The sequence below is a fragment of the Suricata suricatta genome, chromosome 2 (assembly GCF_006229205.1).
Source record: "Suricata suricatta isolate VVHF042 chromosome 2, meerkat_22Aug2017_6uvM2_HiC, whole genome shotgun sequence".
In the NCBI taxonomy this organism is placed as follows: Eukaryota; Metazoa; Chordata; class Mammalia; order Carnivora; family Herpestidae; genus Suricata; species Suricata suricatta.
Window position 1 is genome coordinate 89,111,974 of NC_043701.1, and position 21,044 is coordinate 89,133,017.

The 21,044-nt window shown below is 36.4% G+C and overlaps 1 protein-coding gene across 4 annotated transcripts in view; it reads right to left on the reverse strand.

Annotated features, from left to right (window-relative positions):
• ETV1 (ETS variant 1) overlaps positions 1-21,044 on the reverse strand; it is a 93,595-nt gene that overhangs the window by 10,231 nt on the left and 62,320 nt on the right. For 3 of the 4 annotated variants that reach the window (XM_029929646.1, XM_029929642.1, XM_029929653.1), the window contains 3 exons: positions 10,200-10,268; positions 8,520-8,588; positions 5,314-5,483 (listed from right to left, as the gene is read on the reverse strand). In XM_029929646.1, coding sequence (XP_029785506.1) covers positions 5,314-5,483; positions 8,520-8,588; positions 10,200-10,268 — 308 coding nt within the window. The remainder of the gene's footprint in view (positions 1-5,313; positions 5,484-8,519; positions 8,589-10,199; positions 10,269-21,044) is intronic. The other variant, XM_029929648.1, reaches the window with a different exon arrangement.

Here is a 21,044-nt window from a genome sequence, read left to right on the forward strand (position 1 = left end):
ACAGTAATTGGATACTAAAAATAAAAAGGAAGTAGAAAAGGTTACCATGTATGTACATGAGTCCACAAACAGAAATCTCTAAAGCAGAATGTCGACTTTGTTGTTTAGTGAAAAATCTCAGAAGTTTTTATAATGTGGCTTTGGAGAAGCAACTTATCTGGCAGAGGAGGGTTTTTCAAGAACACCCCCTTCTTCCACGTATCCCCCGCATCACCACCGCCCTGGGCCGGCTGAAGCATCACACAGAACAGCACAGCCTGCATTTGCTACCCCAGCTAAAATCATGTTCTCATTCATTTCCGTATTTTATTAGTCTGAGCAGACTCTGCACCTATCGTGCACACCTGGGCAACCCCAAGAGAGCATTATCCGACAGGGCTAGTGTTTTCCTTCATTTCCATGAGATTCCAAGTTGTCGCTATGTCCCATACACTAAAGCAGAAGGCGCTTCAGAGAGATCATACTGTCTTCCTCCATTTTATTAGCAATGGCCTTTTCCCCGGGGTTTGTTTTTTTTCTCTCTTTTAAAAATACTGATCCATGCTATTTTCTACCTTCCTGATTTGTATTCCCTGAATAAACATACAATGCAGTTTAGCCACACGCATTCCTATACTTTTTTAAGAGCAGAGAGCTGTGATGTGATAGGGACACGGCGACGTACCCAAATGGTCATCAAGGCAAGTACACCTTAATTATCCAAAGATAAACTTCATTTTAATGAAGTTGTCTAAGTAGTAGTGAAATAGGAGAATGGCAGTAAGAAACGAAAGCAATTCTTTCTAAATAAAATGCCTTTTAAAAACCGAACAATGGACATCAGCAAATCTTAAAGAGATTCAGCATGTGAATAGCATGCAAACCTGAAAGGGACATGAAAACATTTTTTTCATGTGTGTGTGTGTGTGTGTGTGTTTAATTTTATTTATTTTTAACATAATCTATTGTCACATTGGTGAAGTAAGAGTGGATACAGTGTGCTCTTGGTTTTGGAGGTAGATTCCCATGATTCATCGCTTACATACAACACCCAGTGCTCATCCCAACTCCTCAGTGCCTATCACCCACTTTCCCCTTCCCCCCCCTCATCAACCCTCAGTTTTTCTCTGTATTTTAGAGTCTCTTGTGGTTTGCCTTCCTTCCTCTCTGTTTGTAACTATTTGAAAATAAACTATTAATATCTCCTTAAATTAAACAATGGCTTCTGAATACTTTTTCATTTATAAATGCTTCTCATCTAAAAACTCACCAGGATGCCCCTAGAAAGTTAAAAAAAAAAAAAAAGAACTTGCAATCAACTTGAAGACAACACAATGGAAGTCTTTAGGGAGAAAAAAAAGATGATTTTTTGATACCATAAGCAGAGTCTGACTTTGAGGATGCCAGGTAATTCTCAGTACAACTGGGTATTAGTAGATATTTTTAAACAATAAAATTTATTCTTACAGCTGTTTTCTTAATTTTTTTAATGTTTATTCATTTTTGAGAGACAGAGAGAGACAGAGCATGAGCAGAAGAAAGGCAGAGAAAGGAGACACAGAAGCAGGCTCAACGTGAACCCACGAACCGTGAGATCACGACCTGAGCCGAAGTCAGACGCTTAACCGACTGAGTCACCCAGGTGCCCTGATTCTTAGAGCTGTTTTAATTGACTCTGTGTCGCATTCATAAAGGGAAGTATGACATACCAATATGCCTATGAGATGCAGACAAGTTATGCAAGATGAGTAAGTTCTAGAGATCTGCTCTACCACAGGGCGCTCACAGTTAACAGGACTATATTAAATACTTAATAGGAGGATAGATGCCATGTTGAATGTTGTCACCCCAATAATAAAAATAAAAAAGATTGAAACATAAAGTTAACAGATATTATTAGTCATTTCCAGGATAGGTGAGACCAACCACCAATGAAAAAAGCCCTTTCAGCCCTCATGTAGGACCCACCCATCACTGCTATAAGCCAAGGCAGCACTTGCAACAAGGAGTAGGTGCAACGGTGGTAATTCTTCCGGTGACTTCCTTAGAATACTCCTTCAGGTGAAAACTTCAATAATCAGTGAGGAAACTGAAAAGGCAACTGTGCTATAAAAATCACCCCTATTGTCAAATGAATTAAGTAGATTACTCTTTATTTTTAAAAACACATGTAATCATTTAACATTAAGCCTTGAAACCACAATCAGGGCCTGTGTCTCAGACTTCTTGGTAACTCTTTCAGATCAAGGAGTTTGAATTATCTTTGAAAGACTTCTCCTCTGAGTCCTAGAGATGTTTTACTATATGTTAATAATTGTTTCCTGGGACAATTCCCTAGGATCCACGATTAATTTGAAAATAACAGCTCATTATCTCATATATCTCAAAAAGAAAAATATTAAAGAGCATGTGCTTGCTAAAGTTAGCCAAACACACTGAGCAGATAATCAGCTTGGGGGTATAGTCTCATGCAATACTGTAAACTACAAAATGACATTTCCAGAAAGAAATGGAACCTCTGAGCAATTCCAGCAAGGATGGCTTCAGAGGAACCTTTCTAGAGCTCGTCTGACATAGATCCTCCAAGAGCTACTGTGTAGCATAAGAAAGAGGGTGGCTGTGGGCCACAGAGGCTAAAAGAAATTTCGAACACTTTCCAAAGAAGAAAGTTAATAGGCACAGTCATTGCCTAATGGAAGCAATTACAAAAGCACTCACAGCAGCAGCAGGAATGTGATGTTTTGGGGCCCTGGGTGGCTCAGTCAGTTAAGCTTCTGACACTTGATTTTGGCTCAGGTCACGATCTCACAAGTATGTGAGTCTGAGCCCTGTGTCGGGCTCCCCACTGACAGCACAGACCCTGCTTGGAATTCTCTCTCTCCCTTTGCTCCCATTCTGCATGTGCACAACTACTCTCTCTGTCAAAATAAACTTAAAAAAAGAAATGTTATATTTCATTCAAATAATTGCCTTAGGAGACTTAGTGCTTACTAAACAATTACCACTGAGTTGGTTACTGCTGAGAAAACGTCTATTGAGGGGTGTCAGTTGGTTGGGCATCTCACGATTTGTGGGTTTGAGCCCCGTGTCAGACTCTGTGCTGACAGCTCAGAGCCTGGAGGCTGCTTCAGATTCTGTCTCTTTCTCTCTCTGACTCTCCTCTGCTCACGCTCTCTCTCTCTCTCTCTCTCTCTCTCAAAAATAAAAACATTAAAAAAAAAAGTCTATTAACTCTGAATTACCTGGCTCTCTTCTACTTTATGAGTCCACTACAGAAAAGGTACCTAAATGTTTGTTTGTTATACTGAACAGATGTAACTATATTTATGTCCTGCATTTAAAAATCACAAAAATTCAGAATGTGATGGAAGTTAATGGTCCTCTGTTCAAGTCTTTCATTCTACTTAATCCAACATAATCACTATGAAAGTCAACAATTGCTAAAAAGAGAACTTAATTTCATTCATAAGAATTTTATTCTCAAGAGGTCAATAATTATCAACATAATTCAGTAATGTTTCCACCTCAACAAATACATGGCAAAAAAAAAAAAAACAACAAAATTCTGCTTCTGCTCCCTTTTTTTGGTCACAGGTAGCGGGAAATAACTGTTTGATATAAATTCCTGTTGCAGGTATTCTGTTCTCCGATAAGCCAACTCTTGCAGTGATTATTAACGTGTTTGATGAGGTGAACAACACACATTTGATCATGTTAAAGAGCTTTCAAGTTACTTTACATTAAGTGTTCCTAGTCTCAATTTGTTAGTGCTTCCCATTTTTATGGTTCTTTAACTTACATCATTTAAGTCTATCTACATAAAAATGAATTTCGTTTGACAGCCAAATTAAGCTTGAGACACACTATGGAAATTCAAATACTCAAACATTTAGCCCATACTAGACAATGAATATTTTCAAATTCTCAGATTTGTGTGTGTGTTTGATATAGAGCAAGGGAGATGCAAAACTAACCCTCTAAGCACTAGTTATTATTTGAAGTAGATTTACAAATACACTAACCAACTCCTGTTATTTCAAACTTCAACTACACATCTCAATCAGATAATCTCTTAAATAAGAAAGGTGACTTATCTTCTGGATATGAAACTAGGACATGAGATCTGATTATAAATGAATACATGGTTTCAAAGGGCAGAAAATTTAAGACGTGCAGGCCCATTAGCCTAGGTTGCAGGCGTCCCGTCTATGTGAAACTAATCACTTGGGTTCAAAAATAGCTGGATATCTTACTAAATTTTTTGACTTTTCTGAGGCATTTAGACCCTACAACCAAAATGATCAGTCACAGGCATGTTAACTGAAAGTCTTCCATTACCTTTGTGGTTAATGTAAACTAAAGTCAATTTTAAGAGTAGCAGAGAAAGCATCTCTATTAAGACACAAGCATTTCATACAAAAGTCACCTTTCTACAGAGGTCCAAAATGCAATTGGTAGGTTATGCTATAATAATTACAGTAGCTTTAAGCCTAAAGCCAGACCTGGGGAGAATAAAAATTGAACCGAGAAGTTCTTCAGGAAAACATCCCTTTTGCCTGTGCATGGGGATCAGGGGAAGGGCGATGGTAAGAAAGGGGAGCAGTTAGTTGAAAGTGTGTTCCATTTACCCATATTATCTCTCTAGAATTCTCTCACTTCGCAATTTCTTAGGTATTATGGTGACACTTTATACTTCATCCCTACCTTCTAATGGGGTGTACACAGTACAGCTGACTAGAAAAGATGTCACCGACAATCAAAGAGTAACAATGTCCCTACTAGGCCTGCATCTCTTAAGGAATGAGAATTTTCTACTGTGGCTCTTGTGTGCCTTTACCCCTCCCCCCCAGCAATTGTCCCCCACTCCCTCTTGCACATGACTTTGGGTTCGAGATGTCCCTTTCTGACCCCTTGACAAAATTAAGATTATTCAAATACTACATGCTAATTCTCAAGCACAATCCCTTCATGTGCAAAACTAGTGGAACTTCACCAGATACACCCTTAGTTCCTCAAAAGTCATCAAACATCCCCAACTCGGATGCTCTTTTAGAGACTTCCCAAGCATTGCATTCTTGAATAAAGTCTCATGCCTATGATGTTCTAGTTGGTTTTCTTCATCAACTCCACAGGATGGTACTCAACTGGAAAAGTGTGCAACATTTTCATTTCTTAGTTTAAATGATTACATTTTTTTCCTTTGCCCACCTTCTAATTTAGAAGGTGTCCCCGAAGTTTTAAAATTAAACAAAAAATTTTCTGGCACACTGACAATATATGTTTATTTAATACTATAACTTATCTGTTTTCGAAACAAAAATCTATTAAACCCACCTCTTCAGGCTCGATCAGTTTAAATTCCATGCCTCGCCCAGTCCACGCAATGAAATGAGAATTTGAAGGGTCATCCAGAAGAGCTACCAAAAACTGCCAGAGCTGAAGTGACCCCCGTCGCTGGTAGGTGGGTCCTTCCCGATACATTCCTGGCTCCTGTTTGATGTCTCCTAAATTAAAAAAATTTCAAGTTTCGATTATTAGCAATATGATGAGATTTACGTAAAATTCACATTAAACCAATCACCAAAATGATTAAAACACAACCACTTTAGGGGTGTCTGTGAAATGTAATGTTATTGCTAAATGGGGCTTTAAAACAAGGAAAGGATTTGCGGTAAATCTAAAATACGTACACACAAACAACTACATATAACATAGAAAGGTCGAAACAAATGCTCACAGGTGCAGGATAAATCCACGGATGTCATTTACTTACAAAGTTTTTGTATAACGATCCTTTTGTTTTCATTCATTTATTTAAAAACCATTCCATCTTATCACACACTTCTTTTCCCTTTTATTGTTAATGACATTATTCACTGCTCTAAGCAGCACTGAAGAGGGAGTAAACAATTTTAAGCTCTGGGCATTTTATTTGCACAAATTAAATTCTGCAAACTGTAATTTGTAATACTCATTGACCTGCACTAGACAAACTATTGCAAATTTTAATGCAAATATTTCGAAACAAATTTAATAGCATCTTAAATGCTGGATGAAATAATCTGTACATTATATAAATTAGGAAAGTCTCATAGGGAAATCAGGGCATATTGGATTATCATCATACCATCCTTTCTCCACACTTTCATGCTGGCACTACAGCTTTCTTAATTGGCAGCAAATAAAAATTTCTTTGTTTTTCTTTATCTCTTGCTTTAATTTCACGTATGTGAATTTAGCTTGCTGGTCTTTTTCTCAAAGTGCAATCTGAAAACATATATACTAGAGCTTTCTGTAAATCCGTATTTTTAATCCTGAAAGACTGCTTTGTGTTAAATTTATTTGTTATTTATACATAGTGTAAAAACCTATTAAGTAGATTACAGCAATACGGGTGTTAGTATTGCAGTTCTTCTGGCATAAATATGGTCAATTATCTTGCTTTTAGCAAACAAACAAAAATTCAGCCACAGCTCCTGATTATTTACATCTACCTCTAGCCAACCACCCGCAAAATATGTGGAATTGGTCACCCTGGGGAATGAATGCCTAGGGCCCTTCGAACATATCATTGCTAACACATGAATTTCTCTTCTACACTATAGAAACAATTCAGACAGAATATATTGAAGCTAATCTATTCAGTGAGTGTGAATTATAAAGCAGACCAAACCAGTAGCTTCTTAAAACTTTCCTTTGGTTAGTAAACAAAAACACACCTCTTAAAATAATTACAAAATGAACAACACTTTAAAAACCATAACCAAAATAAAATTATTCGGTCAATAGTTGCTAAAAGTCATTATGTCATTTTGGTCTAAGCCAGATAATACAGAAGTGTCTCTTCATATTGATTTCAATGACAGTTTTATTTATTTCAGTTTTTCCTTCTGAGATTCACGATTTTTTTTCATGGGGGTAACTGAGCAATTATACAGAGAGAGTGAAACACTGTCAAATTTTATAATCTCTAGGTTGCTTCTGCCTCTAAATGTGACTGACTGTACGGGCCTTGTCAATGAAAATAATAACCCTTTGTTTTTCTCTTCTCTTGTTCTCTATTCCTTCCCAAATATAAGCGTAATAAATACTATCTTCAAAAAACGTTTTCTTAGTACAAAATTGAAAAATAATTAAAAGTCAAAGGGAATGAATAATCAAGATAGATAGTGTTCTCTAAACACTAATGTGACTTAGACCTGTTAGATAATGTCATAATCCTACTGATAGTTTTGAGCTATTTTTTGTTCCTTATATGTCCATCCTGATAATCAAGATTTCTTAAAATGTTAAACTTAGAATGAAGAAAAGAAGAAACAAAAACCTGATGAAGGTCATTCCAAAGAGAAAAGGCTTTATGCTTTGAGGAGAAAACGCTGTATTTTAAGAATTGTGACACTCTGCATATATCACATGGCTGAACCTCGATGCTTAAAACTATTATCTATTTAGAAGAAAGCCAAAAAAGTGACTCTACTGGAGCCTAACACTGTGACCTTCAATGAATTTAGCAACTGAAAGGAAGACTAAGGAAACAGATCTGCCCAAAATTATCATTCCTTCTGTGAAGGACCAGAGTAGCAAAAAACCTCAGCAACAGAGTAGTCTTCAAGCAACTAATTAGAGATGTAGCAGCAATCTGAGAATGCACTTTGCTGTTTAAATAATGACAATTAAAAAGTTACAAGAGCTACCAAGTCATTACAGCCCTGATCCCCAAAGTTTGTGCAATCAGCTAATCAGAGGGTCGCTGCTCATTTCCTGTTAAACAATCAAAGCAGGAAATAGGGAGACCACTCCGAAGAACCACTAAATCAATTAACTGTTCACTTTTTACCCAGGCTTTCGCATAAATGCTGACTTCTGCCACCTTGGTTGAGAAAAAAAGAAATTCTACTGAACTTGACACTCTCTTCTAAAATCTGGGACCTTTTCACTGGAATAGAGAGTGGTATTAAAAACGTAATGCTTTCCTGACTCCATTTTAAGCAATTACAAAATAATAGCACATTAGGAATGAACACCTTGGGGGAGGGGGGAAGGGAGGAAAAACAAAAAGAACAATCACTAACTAAATGGGCAGCTATGTTGTTTCTGTGTCCATAATGCATCTTTTCAGGAACAATAAAAGGAAGAAGACTGCATTAGTCATCTGTGTATCCACAGTAGCATGCTTTCTGTTCTGCTTTGTTAATTATGGGATCAGCTTTCATTAAATCTCAAAGAACAAGCTGCATGTGCTCAGCGGGGCAATGGAAAGACCCCTCTTACTCAACACAAAGCTCAGCAAGAATGATACTCTGGTTATAACTCTAAAAATGAGATCGCTCCTAGGACAAAAGAATAAAACAAACAAACTTTTGAATAGGGGAAGAAAGAGAGAGACTACAAAAAGTAAAGTTTAACAAGAGTTGAAGTCATCCTACACGATGCGCATAGAAATCTTAAGTAAAGATGTCAACTTCTTTCAGGAGAATTGAGGGTGAACTCTCCACTCCCTTTTAGAAAAATTAAAACTTGAAACACAATGAAAAACCTACCGTCAAATTTCTCTGGGACAACACAGGTGTCATCATAAAATTGCCTGGGGCCCTTTTCAAACATACAGCCTGTGGAGAGAAATAGGATTCATTTATTCATGATAGAAATCAAACTCACAAGCAATTTAAAATACAGCCATTAACACAAAAATTGGGGTAGAAAAGGACTCTGCCACTTTTCAGCTCTGTGACAGTAGACACACTATTTAGCCTCTGTGTCTCTGTACCCTCACCGACAAAATGGGAATGACAAAAAATCACCTATCTTAAAGGGTTGTTGTGAGGATAAGGATTTAAAATACGCAAGTTTGGAACTATACTTAGCACACAGTGATATAGGACAGACATTTATATCATTACTAACCCAAGCACAGAGCGGTAAACACTGGCGAACTTAGAAATTACAGTGTATCAACATCTCCTTTTTCATTTTCTCCCAAGTTTTGTTATTCATGAGACAATAGGGAAATCAAGATGAATTACTTATATTTACCTTACATGATTATCCTGATAAACTGAAATACATTCATTCAGTTTACCCCTTACTTCCTGGGAGAAATATTTAGCTAGGCTAACCTTCTCATGTTGTCATGTTCAAAAGACAAGACAGTTTAATTCTTTTTTCAATTTTCCTTTTTCCTGTAACAAAACTAAGACTACAGGGGGGGAAAAAGGCAAAATACATCAACAGCTTTAACAGTCATTTTCTCCCCCACATGTCATTGACTGTGACCCTCACCAATTGTTGTTGTCTTTGATCCCCAGTAAGAAATTTCATACAATTTAATCACGGTTTCATTTCTCAAAGGTATCGGTCTCTACAGTGAGTACATAATACTAACAACAGTATTGGCAATAATTACATCACATTTCCACAAAATTTATGGTCTCAAATACTTTTGATTTATCAGTTCATTATACTCTTCTTGAAATATAAGGATTTACTTTAACCAAGATCACTTATACCAAACAACCAATATTAGACCTAATATCAAAGCATGCATTGATGTCATCTTCCTGAGGACACAGAACGTTTATGTCAAGAACCACGCCCACATTTCCAGAAATACTTTAATAGGGAATGTATCCAGAGAAGATCTTTTTTATTCATTCCTTTGTACGTATCAAAGTCCCGTAGATCAAAGCTTTCCTGCCATGGTTACCATGAACACACCCACAATAAAAGCTCCTTCCATCGGCCTCTTATGTGAAATTCCATTCTTAACTATAATTTGCCTGAAAAATGAAAATCCAATATATTTAAAGGCAAATATATTTAAATCTAGTGCCTTTTATTTCAAAACAGAGACTTAGGTCTGTAAAGAAAAACTGACATTCCTAGAAGATACATTTCAGTTGAGAGTAGTAAGGTAGGCTAGTTTATAAAGCACATGTTCTATTTGGAAAGAATGTGCTTGTTGTCATTAAAAAAACAAAAAAAGAGAACACAGAAATCCGCTTTTCAGCTGTTTGTATGCACATGACTCATGTTAACAACCAAATTCAAGATAACATGACCTGAAACATCTTCCTTTTACTTTAAAAAGATAACGTTGTAAAATAGTGCTTTATGGAACATCAGTGACTTTTCTCATAAAAGATAATGAATAATCGAATGATTGTATCCGTAACACATGTGATGTTGACAGGATTTACAAAGAATTTCAATAGAAAACTTAACTTCTGTTCTGCTAGGATGAGCCAGGAAGCCTTCTTGCCTCATATAAATGGAGTGGCAGCTAGGCACTTCTGAAAGAAGAAACAACACCCGTCAAAGAGAAGTCTGGAAACGTGTAGTTGTCAGTGGACAGAGTGCAGAGAGGAAAATAACCGACACGACATGAGTCTCCATGAAAGAGCTTGTCAACACGGAGTTAACATTTCAGGCAGGGCCCACACAAGAAATGGTAAACACGGATTCTCTTCAACAGGCATGTGAATTCACAGTTTTCCCCACTTTTACTGAAGAGCTGCTCTCCTGCAATCCCACATGAATAGGAGAGCACCGGAGAAACAAATGGTGTCATGAGTTAAGATCCGTTTTGGGGACATTCATGAAATAAACATGTATATCCCGTGGCATTTGGAGCAAAGATCAACAAAGACCCACTCACAGTTTACTTCATGAACACTGGTAGAAATTATTAATTCAATGCCAAAACTGCTGTATCTCTTAGAATTATTCTAGCCTTTTAAGGTGATTGCTATTTTCACCCCCAAATAAAAGTATCACTAGCTTTTAATTTTGTCAAGCACACAGGTCATATTCCACACCAATGAGGCTATAAAACAGAAATCCCAAAATGTCATAGCAGATACCACTATCGCCCTAGGAGTGAGGCCTTGTCTACCTGACCAAGTTAACTCATCAGTGAAAAAATAAACCTGGCTAATGGTTAAACTTGAGACACAGTGACGGCTCTGTGTATTTAATATGTTTAGTAGGTTAGGGATGGGAAAAAGGAAAGAAATATGGATTAGGAGACAAAAGATTAAAATTCAAATCCTTTCTTTACTACTAAGAAAGTGACATGACTTTAGAAAACCCATTCTGTGGCTAAGTTTATATAAAACAAAGGTGCGGTCAGATGTCATCTAATGTCCATTACAGGTCCAAGTTCTTTGATTCTGAATATAGAAGCGCACTTACTTGACCAGGGGTCGATGTGTTGTGAAGTCAATGAAGTTGTAACTTTAGGAAGGATCCACCACTTACAGGCGTCCCTCCTGAGGTCCTGCCCTTAATTTTGTATATGCCATTTCATTTTTTTTCTTTGAGAAGGTTCCCCAAATTTTATGTTTTGGGTCCCACAAACCTGGGCCAAAGTCTGCATATAACATATACAGATTCTATGGGGGTGTATAAACGTATGTGACTACATTAATTCCATCTTCTATATGTATACTCAAGTGTTTGAAACTTTCAACACATATAAAAATAAACTTATAAAACACATATGACAAATTTGCTATTTAATATGAGTATGTCCTCCATTCCACCATCAGTAGTAAGTACATGAATTCTGAACAGGTAATAAAGATCACTTTAAAGAGTGGGGATCTAAAGACCTTCATCTCTTCTTAACTATCCATTCATAGAATTTAATGTTATAAATAGATAAACGGCACCATTTATTTGGCCTAGAGGTCACTCCTTCTTAGTCTGGAATGTTCCATTTTTAAAGTGTATCTGATTTTTTAAAAATGTGCCTGGTGATTAATATCAACCCAAACGTGAGATGTGTTTTGCACATAAAAGAGTTGATGTGGTTTTAGTCAAAAATACTTTTTAACTTTTTAAAGTTTATTTATTCATTGGGAGAGAGAACGGGAGAACCCCAAGCAGGCTCTGCACCATCTCAAACTCATAAAGCATGAGATCATGAGCTGAGGTGAAATCCAGAGCCAGATGCTTAACTGACTGAGCCACCCAGGTGCCCCTAGTCAAAAAGATCTTACTAGTGATTCATTAGAGCAGTAACATTTAAAAGTATGTAGAAATCAATAGCTTAGGAGTTGAAAACAGCATAAAACTCATGATCAAACATTTTAGTGTACCATGCCTTCTTTATAGGACATGTTATCTAGTATAGAATTCTACCTGTACAAAAGACAGAGTTCACCCTGTTTCTTGATATCAGGAGATTTAGCACGGGGTTGCAGAGTGGTTGAACCTCTAGATTACCAAAGAGTTAGCAATCCACTTCATCCATACTTTTTAACCAGTGGTACTTCAAATTAATTTTTAATGTTATTTTGATTTATTGCTGGGCATAGGACCCTCCAAGCAGCTGGGCCTAGGAGGGACAGTGTTAATGACTCTGCCATCAGCTCGGCAGCTGTTTAGAGGTAAGGATTTTGTTGTACCAATGTTGACACCCTGCCGCAAAATACTTTTCCTGACTGCTGGCCAGCTGGAGTGTGGCTGTAAAAACAGCTGGCTTGCTCTGACGGCAGCCAGAGGAAAACATATAGATTAAACTCTATTATATATAAGTGTGACTAAATGTAGTCTTTCCTCCCAAGAGGGGAAGAAAGAGAGGAGGAGAGCAAATGCAAGTACTTATAAGGAACCCACTACTCAAAGTTGAAGGGACATCTTATTAAAAAAAAAAAGAAACTACTCTAACATAATACAAAACAAGCATGATCTTGGACATCTGACATCAAAGATAGAATCTGATGATCATTTCATGAATTCTCATGTATCTACTGACCTTGCTGATTTGTTATTTCTTGTACTAATTCTGTAATATTTTTCATAAATTCTCTTTATTATTCTATGACATTTAAAGTATACTGATTTAAAATCCATAATAAATTAATAATTTATACCAAGGCTAAAGCCAGGACCTCCATTACAGTTCCAGAGGCAAGCTTGTGATCTAAGTTCTAAGAAAAACAGCAATGGCAACTTAGAAAAAAAAAAAACCCACATGTATAAGAATATAAGTGTGTTTTTCCCACTCTAAATACTATTTATTATACTCCAGAGTAAACAAAATTAATACCTAGCTCTTGAATCTGAGACACCGGCTAGCAGTGTTTAAATCCAGTCCATCCTTAAAATCGGTATCCTTTGTACAGGCCAGAGAAGCCTGATGAAATACAGCTAAGAGGAGTTTATTCCCCTAAAGTAACTAAAGTCATGTTATCCTAAAGTGGTATCAGTTAATTTATGACTATCAGAGTGGGTCAGACTCTAATCAAATTGTAGAAACATTTCCAAAGTGATTATTCAATCAAATGACTAACATGGTTAATTAGGAGCCATAAACATTGCTCTGAAGTTCATCAAAGTAATGACTTGCCCAGAAAAATTACTGCTAATTAAATTGCCTGCTGCTTTCATTTCTACCTTATCTAATAAAAAATCCAACCAATGAAGTTTGGCATTACATTTTAACTTTTGCTAAATGCTCAACCAAGATCCAAACTAGCTAAGCGGTGACTTCAAAGGCAAATGTTTTGTGGCAGGGGATGGAAGCTCTGCATATGTGTACACTCATGTTTTCTCACGAGATAAAGATTACAAAATTCAGCAGCGATAATATAATGTAGTTTAACCTATGCACACCTGTTACTATGACAGCGTATTTATGCTGTTCTATTATGTGTCTAGAGATTATAATTTTAGGATCATGAGCACAGCACTGTGACTATAAATGTGCACCTTGTCCTTTAATAGATCTAGTTTTGAACCTTGGTTCTGGCATTTTTGTGGTAGTATGACATTTTGTTAGTTATTTAACATCTCAACTTATACATCTGTAAAATGGGAACAAGTGATACCCTTCAATGGGTTGCTGGGAGGACCATATGTACAACATTTCACTCTGTGCAAACAGTAAAGGATTCAGTCTATGGTGCTTATCATTAATAACAAACTATTTTTAAGTGTCCCAAACAAGTGTTTAAAGTTAACCATAGTACTTTAAATTAAAAATAATTACATAGTGAAATTATTTTTATATCTTAATTTGCAGTTCTTAACACAATTACCTACTGAGAAGGTTGATTTGTTGCTTATTTGTATATTTTTTCACTGATATTCTTCATAAATCTATTAACTCATGGTGTTTAAAATTCATTATAAACTTATGGCTTCTCAGGTTTAAATGAAAAGCTCCATTACATTTTCAAAATATTCAGAGGTACTTCTTTTGAGCTCCTTTTTATAGTATTATGCCCTAATATTTGCTGCTATATGACTCTGGTTTAAAAAGTTTTAAATTTTATCTATAAATTGAATTGTGTAAAGTTAATTTAACACAAAGGATTTTGTATTATTTTGAAACCTAGGACATGACAGGAGCATGGGCCCCACCAACTTGCAGAAACTACACTGCTGTAATTCGTCACAGATGAGCTCGGGGGAGGACGATCGATATACTACAAAGATTCAAAGCAGCAAAGTACAGCTGTCATCTGAATGCACTAGTTAATGTAGGGGCAGTTAAGAAGAAGAGTAAACAAACACCCCAAACTATCCGATTTGATTCATCTTCCCCTCTAGTAACACTGTTAAAATTGCCTTTAAGATCCGCAGCTATCTTAAAAACAAATATCCATATACTAGACAAATTCCTTGGGGAAGTGATTTGACAAAATCAAGTCAACCTAAATTTGTATGTTAACCATTGATGATGGTGGAAAACCTGGCACATTAAACGTCCAGGGCTAAAATATGTGTGCAGACATGCATCCGAAATCATCAGGTACTTAGTGAAAATATGTGTACCTGTGTGTACCATTCAGTGCCTGCATAAGTGTGTAAGTTTTTCAAAAACACATGTATCTATTATCTAAGGAAATCATTGTTGCAAGAACTAATGACGTTAATCTCCTTCAAGAAAGATGTGCATTATGAATTATTTAGCCAAAATTTTATCTGTCATGAACTTCATGTTTTACTGTTTTGTTTGTTTCTCCCCATTTCCTGGTGTAGTGTTTAAAATCCAAAGATTTTCTAGAGAGCATAAGTAACAGGAGCTTTATGAAGATGTATTTAAATGCAAATACATTCACATATACCCTAGTCTAGCAGCCTTTTACTATGCATTTCTACCAACCCCATGAACAGATTTCATGTAGCTAATCGAGAAAATCATATTTTATAAAGTTTTCTGAAAAGGATGCTAAGGGGAATGTATTTTTTCTACACCCATAGGATCTATGATAGAATGAATCTAAAAGTAATTAACTCTAAAAATAAGACCCAGGATGAGCATCTGAATTCACCTGAGAAAGAAGGGAACTGGGATGGCAAAATAATAATGATGATGATGATGATGATGATGATGATGATGATGATCACGTTTTATAAGACCTACTTGGCTTATGTAAGCCCTCTTTGGCTTACAAAAGCCCTATGTGGATGTAACATCTTAGTTGCTGAACCTCATATAAAAAAGGCAAAAGAGGTGGAGTTAGCTGAAATCTGAAGAAGGCAGTGATGAATTTGGTATGACCTCATTCACACCTAGATGGGATCTTTTTCACTGGGGGTTTTAGTAAACTGTTAATTACATAAAGTCTGCACCAATATTCTTTTCCATCACATCTTGGAAATCTACTGTTAATAGACTCTAAGGACAGAAAGAGAACTGTGCTGGTCTTGATATGCCTCGCGAAGTATATGTAAAATATTTTTTAAAGTAATGCTTTTATCTGCATTCAGATACTTTTAAAACATAAAGGCTACATAACATGAAAGAACAGTATCAAACAGCCTATCTATGAAACACAAACTTCTCTTAAAAGCATCGACATTTTGGGGGAACAGTATCCTACACAAATAATTACCAGATTCAAACAGGATTAGGATTAGCTTATATGATCTAGCAGGCTGACAATTTTACAAGTTTTCCAGGCCCGTGAGGGCTTATGAAGTTAGAGCTGTAAACAAAATGGAAGTGATAGGAAATATAAGCACAAGTGTAACTCTGCTTATTTGGTATTATGGTATTTGGTATTTGGTATTACTCTGACAATTATGAGAAATGTAAAAGAAAATGCAGGAAAAGATGCCATGAGCTACTAAAGTGAGGCCACAAAAAATTCTGTAAGAGGTAGAAGTGTTAATGCTGAGGTCTGATACCAAATTGCTCCCCTCTGGAGTCTGAATGATTTGAAGCAAACACATCATGAGTTGCTGTGTTCCCTTTATCTCTCCTTAGATCACTGCAATATTCAGATACTTATTCTACTTGCTTTGCACATGAATAAGACTAGTATTGAGTTCTCTATGATGACTTCACTATGTTGAAGACAGCAAAACTGTTCAGTACCTTCTCGGTCTTGCACAAGAGGACGGTCTTCACATAAGAATCTCTTTCTCACTTTGTCCTCTCCTTCAGCCCCCAAAAGGGTATTTGTAAATATGAGAAATAATAACGGCTTCTTATCCGAGGACTGGCAGCCTTTTAGGAAATCTCTAGAAGTCCCGATAAAATCATACCTACAGATATCCTTTATTATTGCCTGGACCCCTAGTACTTTATATATTAGTAACTTTACAAACATCATCCTATCTAATCCTTACAGAAACAGAAAGGTAAAGGCATTATTTGTCCCTTTTTATAAATAAGGAAACTGAAGACAAAAGAGGCAACAAAATATACTTGATACGACAAAGATAGTAAACAGTCATCAGGCGCAGAATTCAGGACAATATCTCCAGTGTCATACAAAGTGGGTGGTTTTGTTTTTGAAGGCTAAGAATAACAAAAACATGTGGACGAAGCCGTGTGCCGTGGAGGCCCACACAGTGAAGAGAAAGGTCACTAGGATGGAGAATTCAAAGGTACTTCTCTAAATTTCAGAGAAGGGTAAAGAAATCACAGTAACACATGCTTGTCATTCTCTGAGTTTTGTTTTGGTTGTTTTTAAATTATGGGGTATTGTTTAATTTAGTTTATATGACAGTGTATTAATTTGGTTGTGTTTAATTATATGAGCACAATTATCTTTGAATAGCTCTCCTTGTAAAATTTTCCAGAGTCTCTCTCACACACACGATAAAAACAATAATCATCTATTTAAGGTGACAAAACTTCCTTGAAAAGGTTTCAATTACATTACTCATGTGTTAGGCAAAAGTATTTAATAGACATAAAATGTCTCCCTTTTCCTCTAAACTATGAAATACTCAACTCACTGAAGAAACAGAAATCCTTTAAGTGCAAAAACAAATTGTGTCACAACACCCTAAGCCTAAAAATATATACTCAGATGCATTCAAAAAATAATATCTTACTTCGCTTGTTCACATCCATAAATCAGACACACACACACACACACACACACACACACACACACACACACATGCAACCTTAAACCATTTAATTTCAAATCTTAGTTGCGCATGTAAAAACAGTTGTATGTTCATTTTGTCCACTTATAGTTCTGAGTCTAAGCTTCCTGGTGGTTTTCTTTAAAAAGACACTAAAAATCCCACACTATGAAAGTGCTCTCCCCTCCCCCTTCTAATTCCCTTTTTTGATGCTAGTACAACTCACAAGCAGATTATCCCTCCCTTCCCCCTTTCCTGCCTGTAAAAATCCAAATTAGACAAACACTGTGTGGCTGAAATGACATATTTGAATGGAATTCAGACCCACCAGTTCCTGTTTATGTTTCTGATTTGAGAATGTTGTCTTCTCATTCACTATACATTAGGAACACTGCAAGGCCATAAATAGTGTTGGGTTACATGCAGGCAGGACCAATGAGCATTAATCATTACTTCTAGTCAACTGGCAAAAGCAGCAGCTGATGGAACACTACACCCTTCAGCTCTGTATAAATGGACATTCCAGAGACGAAGAGTGTGTGTGTGTGTGTGTGTGTGTGTGTGTGTATGTGTGCGCGCGCGCGCGCGCATGTGTGTGTGTTTCCTTTCAGTCTCCATTTTATGAATGAAACTCCAGGCTCTATAGAGTCCATTCATGTAAGACAAATGCTTACAGGGCTCTGCCCCCAGGGATCAATCAGTCATGGGTAAAACTGATATGATTGGTTTAAGACAGCCTTCAGCCTTCCATTACTGACTTAAAATGCAGTCCCTGTCCATTTGACCTGTGTTAATGCATAAAGAGTAAATCCAGACCATGGTCTCAATTCTCAAATCAAATCACTAGCCAATGCCACTTACTGTAACTGGAGATTGAGAGCATATTTAAGTATTTCTTAGCAAAAGCGATAGAGTGGCCCAGAGTACTGTTTTGGGAGATTTGCTATTTTAACTCAGAAGAATGAGGAAAATCCATTTGAGGCATGCTAGGCACTAGAAAGCAAAGTCAAGTTGTGAGGCCAATCCCTGACCTCTACTGTAATAACAAAATCAATTAGGAAGACATCACCGTCACTTTTCACAATTGAAGCACCTAAAAATCAGAGATTAAATGATCTACTCATCTACAAATCATTGGCTGAGGAAAAGAAAATTATCTTTGGATGTTAGAGAAACAGACAGAATGTTAATATTTCCTAAAGGGTCAATAGCTCATTCCTTTAAATTCCCAAGTGATTCTGCAGTTGAATTTCTTGAAGCAATAGTTTTAAAGTTAGGATGGGAAAAAAAAATGAGCTGCCATGTTTCAGGAGAAAATGTAACCATAGGCAAATGATGCTTACTAATGGAATAGGGCCAAGGCTTGGCCTTTGGGAGTGTTAAATATCAGGTACAAAAAGCCAAAGTTCATGGAACCATAATCATCGCTGCTCTGGAAATTACTAAAGATGGTAATGCTTAAAAACATCTAGAGTTTTTAGAAGAAAAAAAGCTATTTATGAGCAATTATGGGAATGATTTGTGAAGAGTCAGTCCTATACCAAACACTGTTAAACATATAATAGGTTTTATCAGCCATCTGTAACTTGGTCCTTGACTCCAGAGGGAAGGAAACATTTCTCTCTTCCAGTGATCTGAAGCCATATGGAAAAACAGTTGCAGTCAACAATCTCTGTATAGATCTCTAAACAATTTCTCATGAAATCTTTACCATGACTGTTGAAGAGAGAATGAGAAGAAACAGGAAAAAAAAAGCAGCCTAACTCTCATCTTTAAACCTGTGAAGGACTGTCTACTATGACATAAAGACAATTTAATATTTATCTCTGGATTTCTAATATCTGGTAAGTATAATAGCAGAGAATAAATAAAGTTACCAACATGTTTCAGAATTCAAAATTGAAATGCCTGACATAGCCAGGTGGGGAGATCATATGGAATTCTATAATCTCCCATCCAGAGAAAATATGGAACACAGGCAAGACCTCTGAGAGTGAACATATACTGAATTATTAACTCCTAAATAATACTCTTTATTCAGGCTTAAAGAAAAGTCCAATATTCTTCTATTTAAAGTGGTTCCAGGATATGCAAATAAGATGAAATTAAGCTGAATATTTTCAAATGTAATATTTCATATTTGTAAACTTTAAAATTATAATGATTATCACAGGACCTTCCATTTTAGAGATGATGAAGGCCGCTAGTTTAGGGAAAGCCTGGATGTTCAAAATAAGGATCAGGAGTCCTTATTCCCTCTGTTCCATCTGACTTTAATTAGCATTTTTCAACAGTTTCCTTTTGTAATCACTGCATTCCTTGTGCTTCTTGAACAATATGTTTGGTTGTTTACTTATGTGTAACTTAATTGTTCAGAAAAGATATAAGAAAATGTATTAGTAAATGTGCATGAAGTCAATTTCTCAGAAATATTATCTCCTCTTGTAAATAAATCATAAAATATCATTTAAAAGGATAATAAACCCTAGGCGACTCAGTTGGTTAAGTGTCTTGACTCTAGATTTTAGCTCAGTGCCTGATCTCATGATTCATGAGTTTGAGCCCCAAAGAGGGCTCTGTGCTGGCAACACAGAGCCTGCTTGGAATTCTCTCTCTCTCTCTCTCTCTCTCTCGCTCTCTCTCGCTTTCTCTCGCTCGCTTGCTCGCTCTCGCTCTCCTCTCACTGACCCTGCCCTCCCTCTCCCTCTCTCAAATAAACCCTGATGACAATATTTCTGAGATACTATTCCAGTAGTAACAAAATTAGTCTACTAAGAGTATAGCGATACTACTGCATAATTGTAGCCTTCTGAATTTTGCTCTTCTGTTTTCGCTTTTTAAGAGTTTTATGTAATTTGACCAACTGATTGAGTTCCTGAAGGATCATCTAACACATCAAGTAGCACTTACTCATATTTCTATGTGGCCACAGAAAATAATTATGTTGTCTTGCTCTGTTATCCCCTGATTTCAACCTATAACTTCCACATTAAAACCTTATTATAAACTCTGCAAGGGGAATCCAAAACAAGGCTCACTAGAAGCAGCAGTAGGAATTACTTGACTACTTTTCCTACTATTTGACCAAGATGAGTAGCTACCAACAGAACAAAAACACAGAATAACAATGACAGTGGAAAAATATTCCTCTCTTGCCATTTTAGAAATCCAAGAGTATTTATATTTAACTCTCTTGACTAAAGTGCCAGCTTGGGCCTACATGAGTAACCAGACATATGTGTCAGCTTTGACAGATGAAAATTGAACAAAATCTTAGTTTTAACATATTTAGTATGAGGTGAACATATTTTCAGTATTTATTTCATCATCTCTGCTGATGTGTCCTTTTTCTACATGCTAAACACAGACAATCATTCTCTAAATGTAAAGGTTTGTCTATTGACCTTTATCAAAGTCCTAACATGATAGAGAAGGACATAGGGGAACTTGGAAAGGTTGCTTGGGTGAATAACGGATATAAAAAAGGAGGAATGGAAAAGGTCCACCTTATTCTTCCAAATGTAAGCTTTCCTTGTATCTGTGTTACATAATGCAATCCCTCATAAGCTTTCTGGTGAAAAATGGATTCACGTGAAAAAAGTTTGAGCATGACTGGGCTAGTGAAATTTTAAGTCTGAGAAATGCCAAATTCTTTACAAGGTTTTAGTTTTTAAGTAATCACTACACCCAACATGGGGCTCGAATCTATCACCCCAAGATCAAGAGTCACA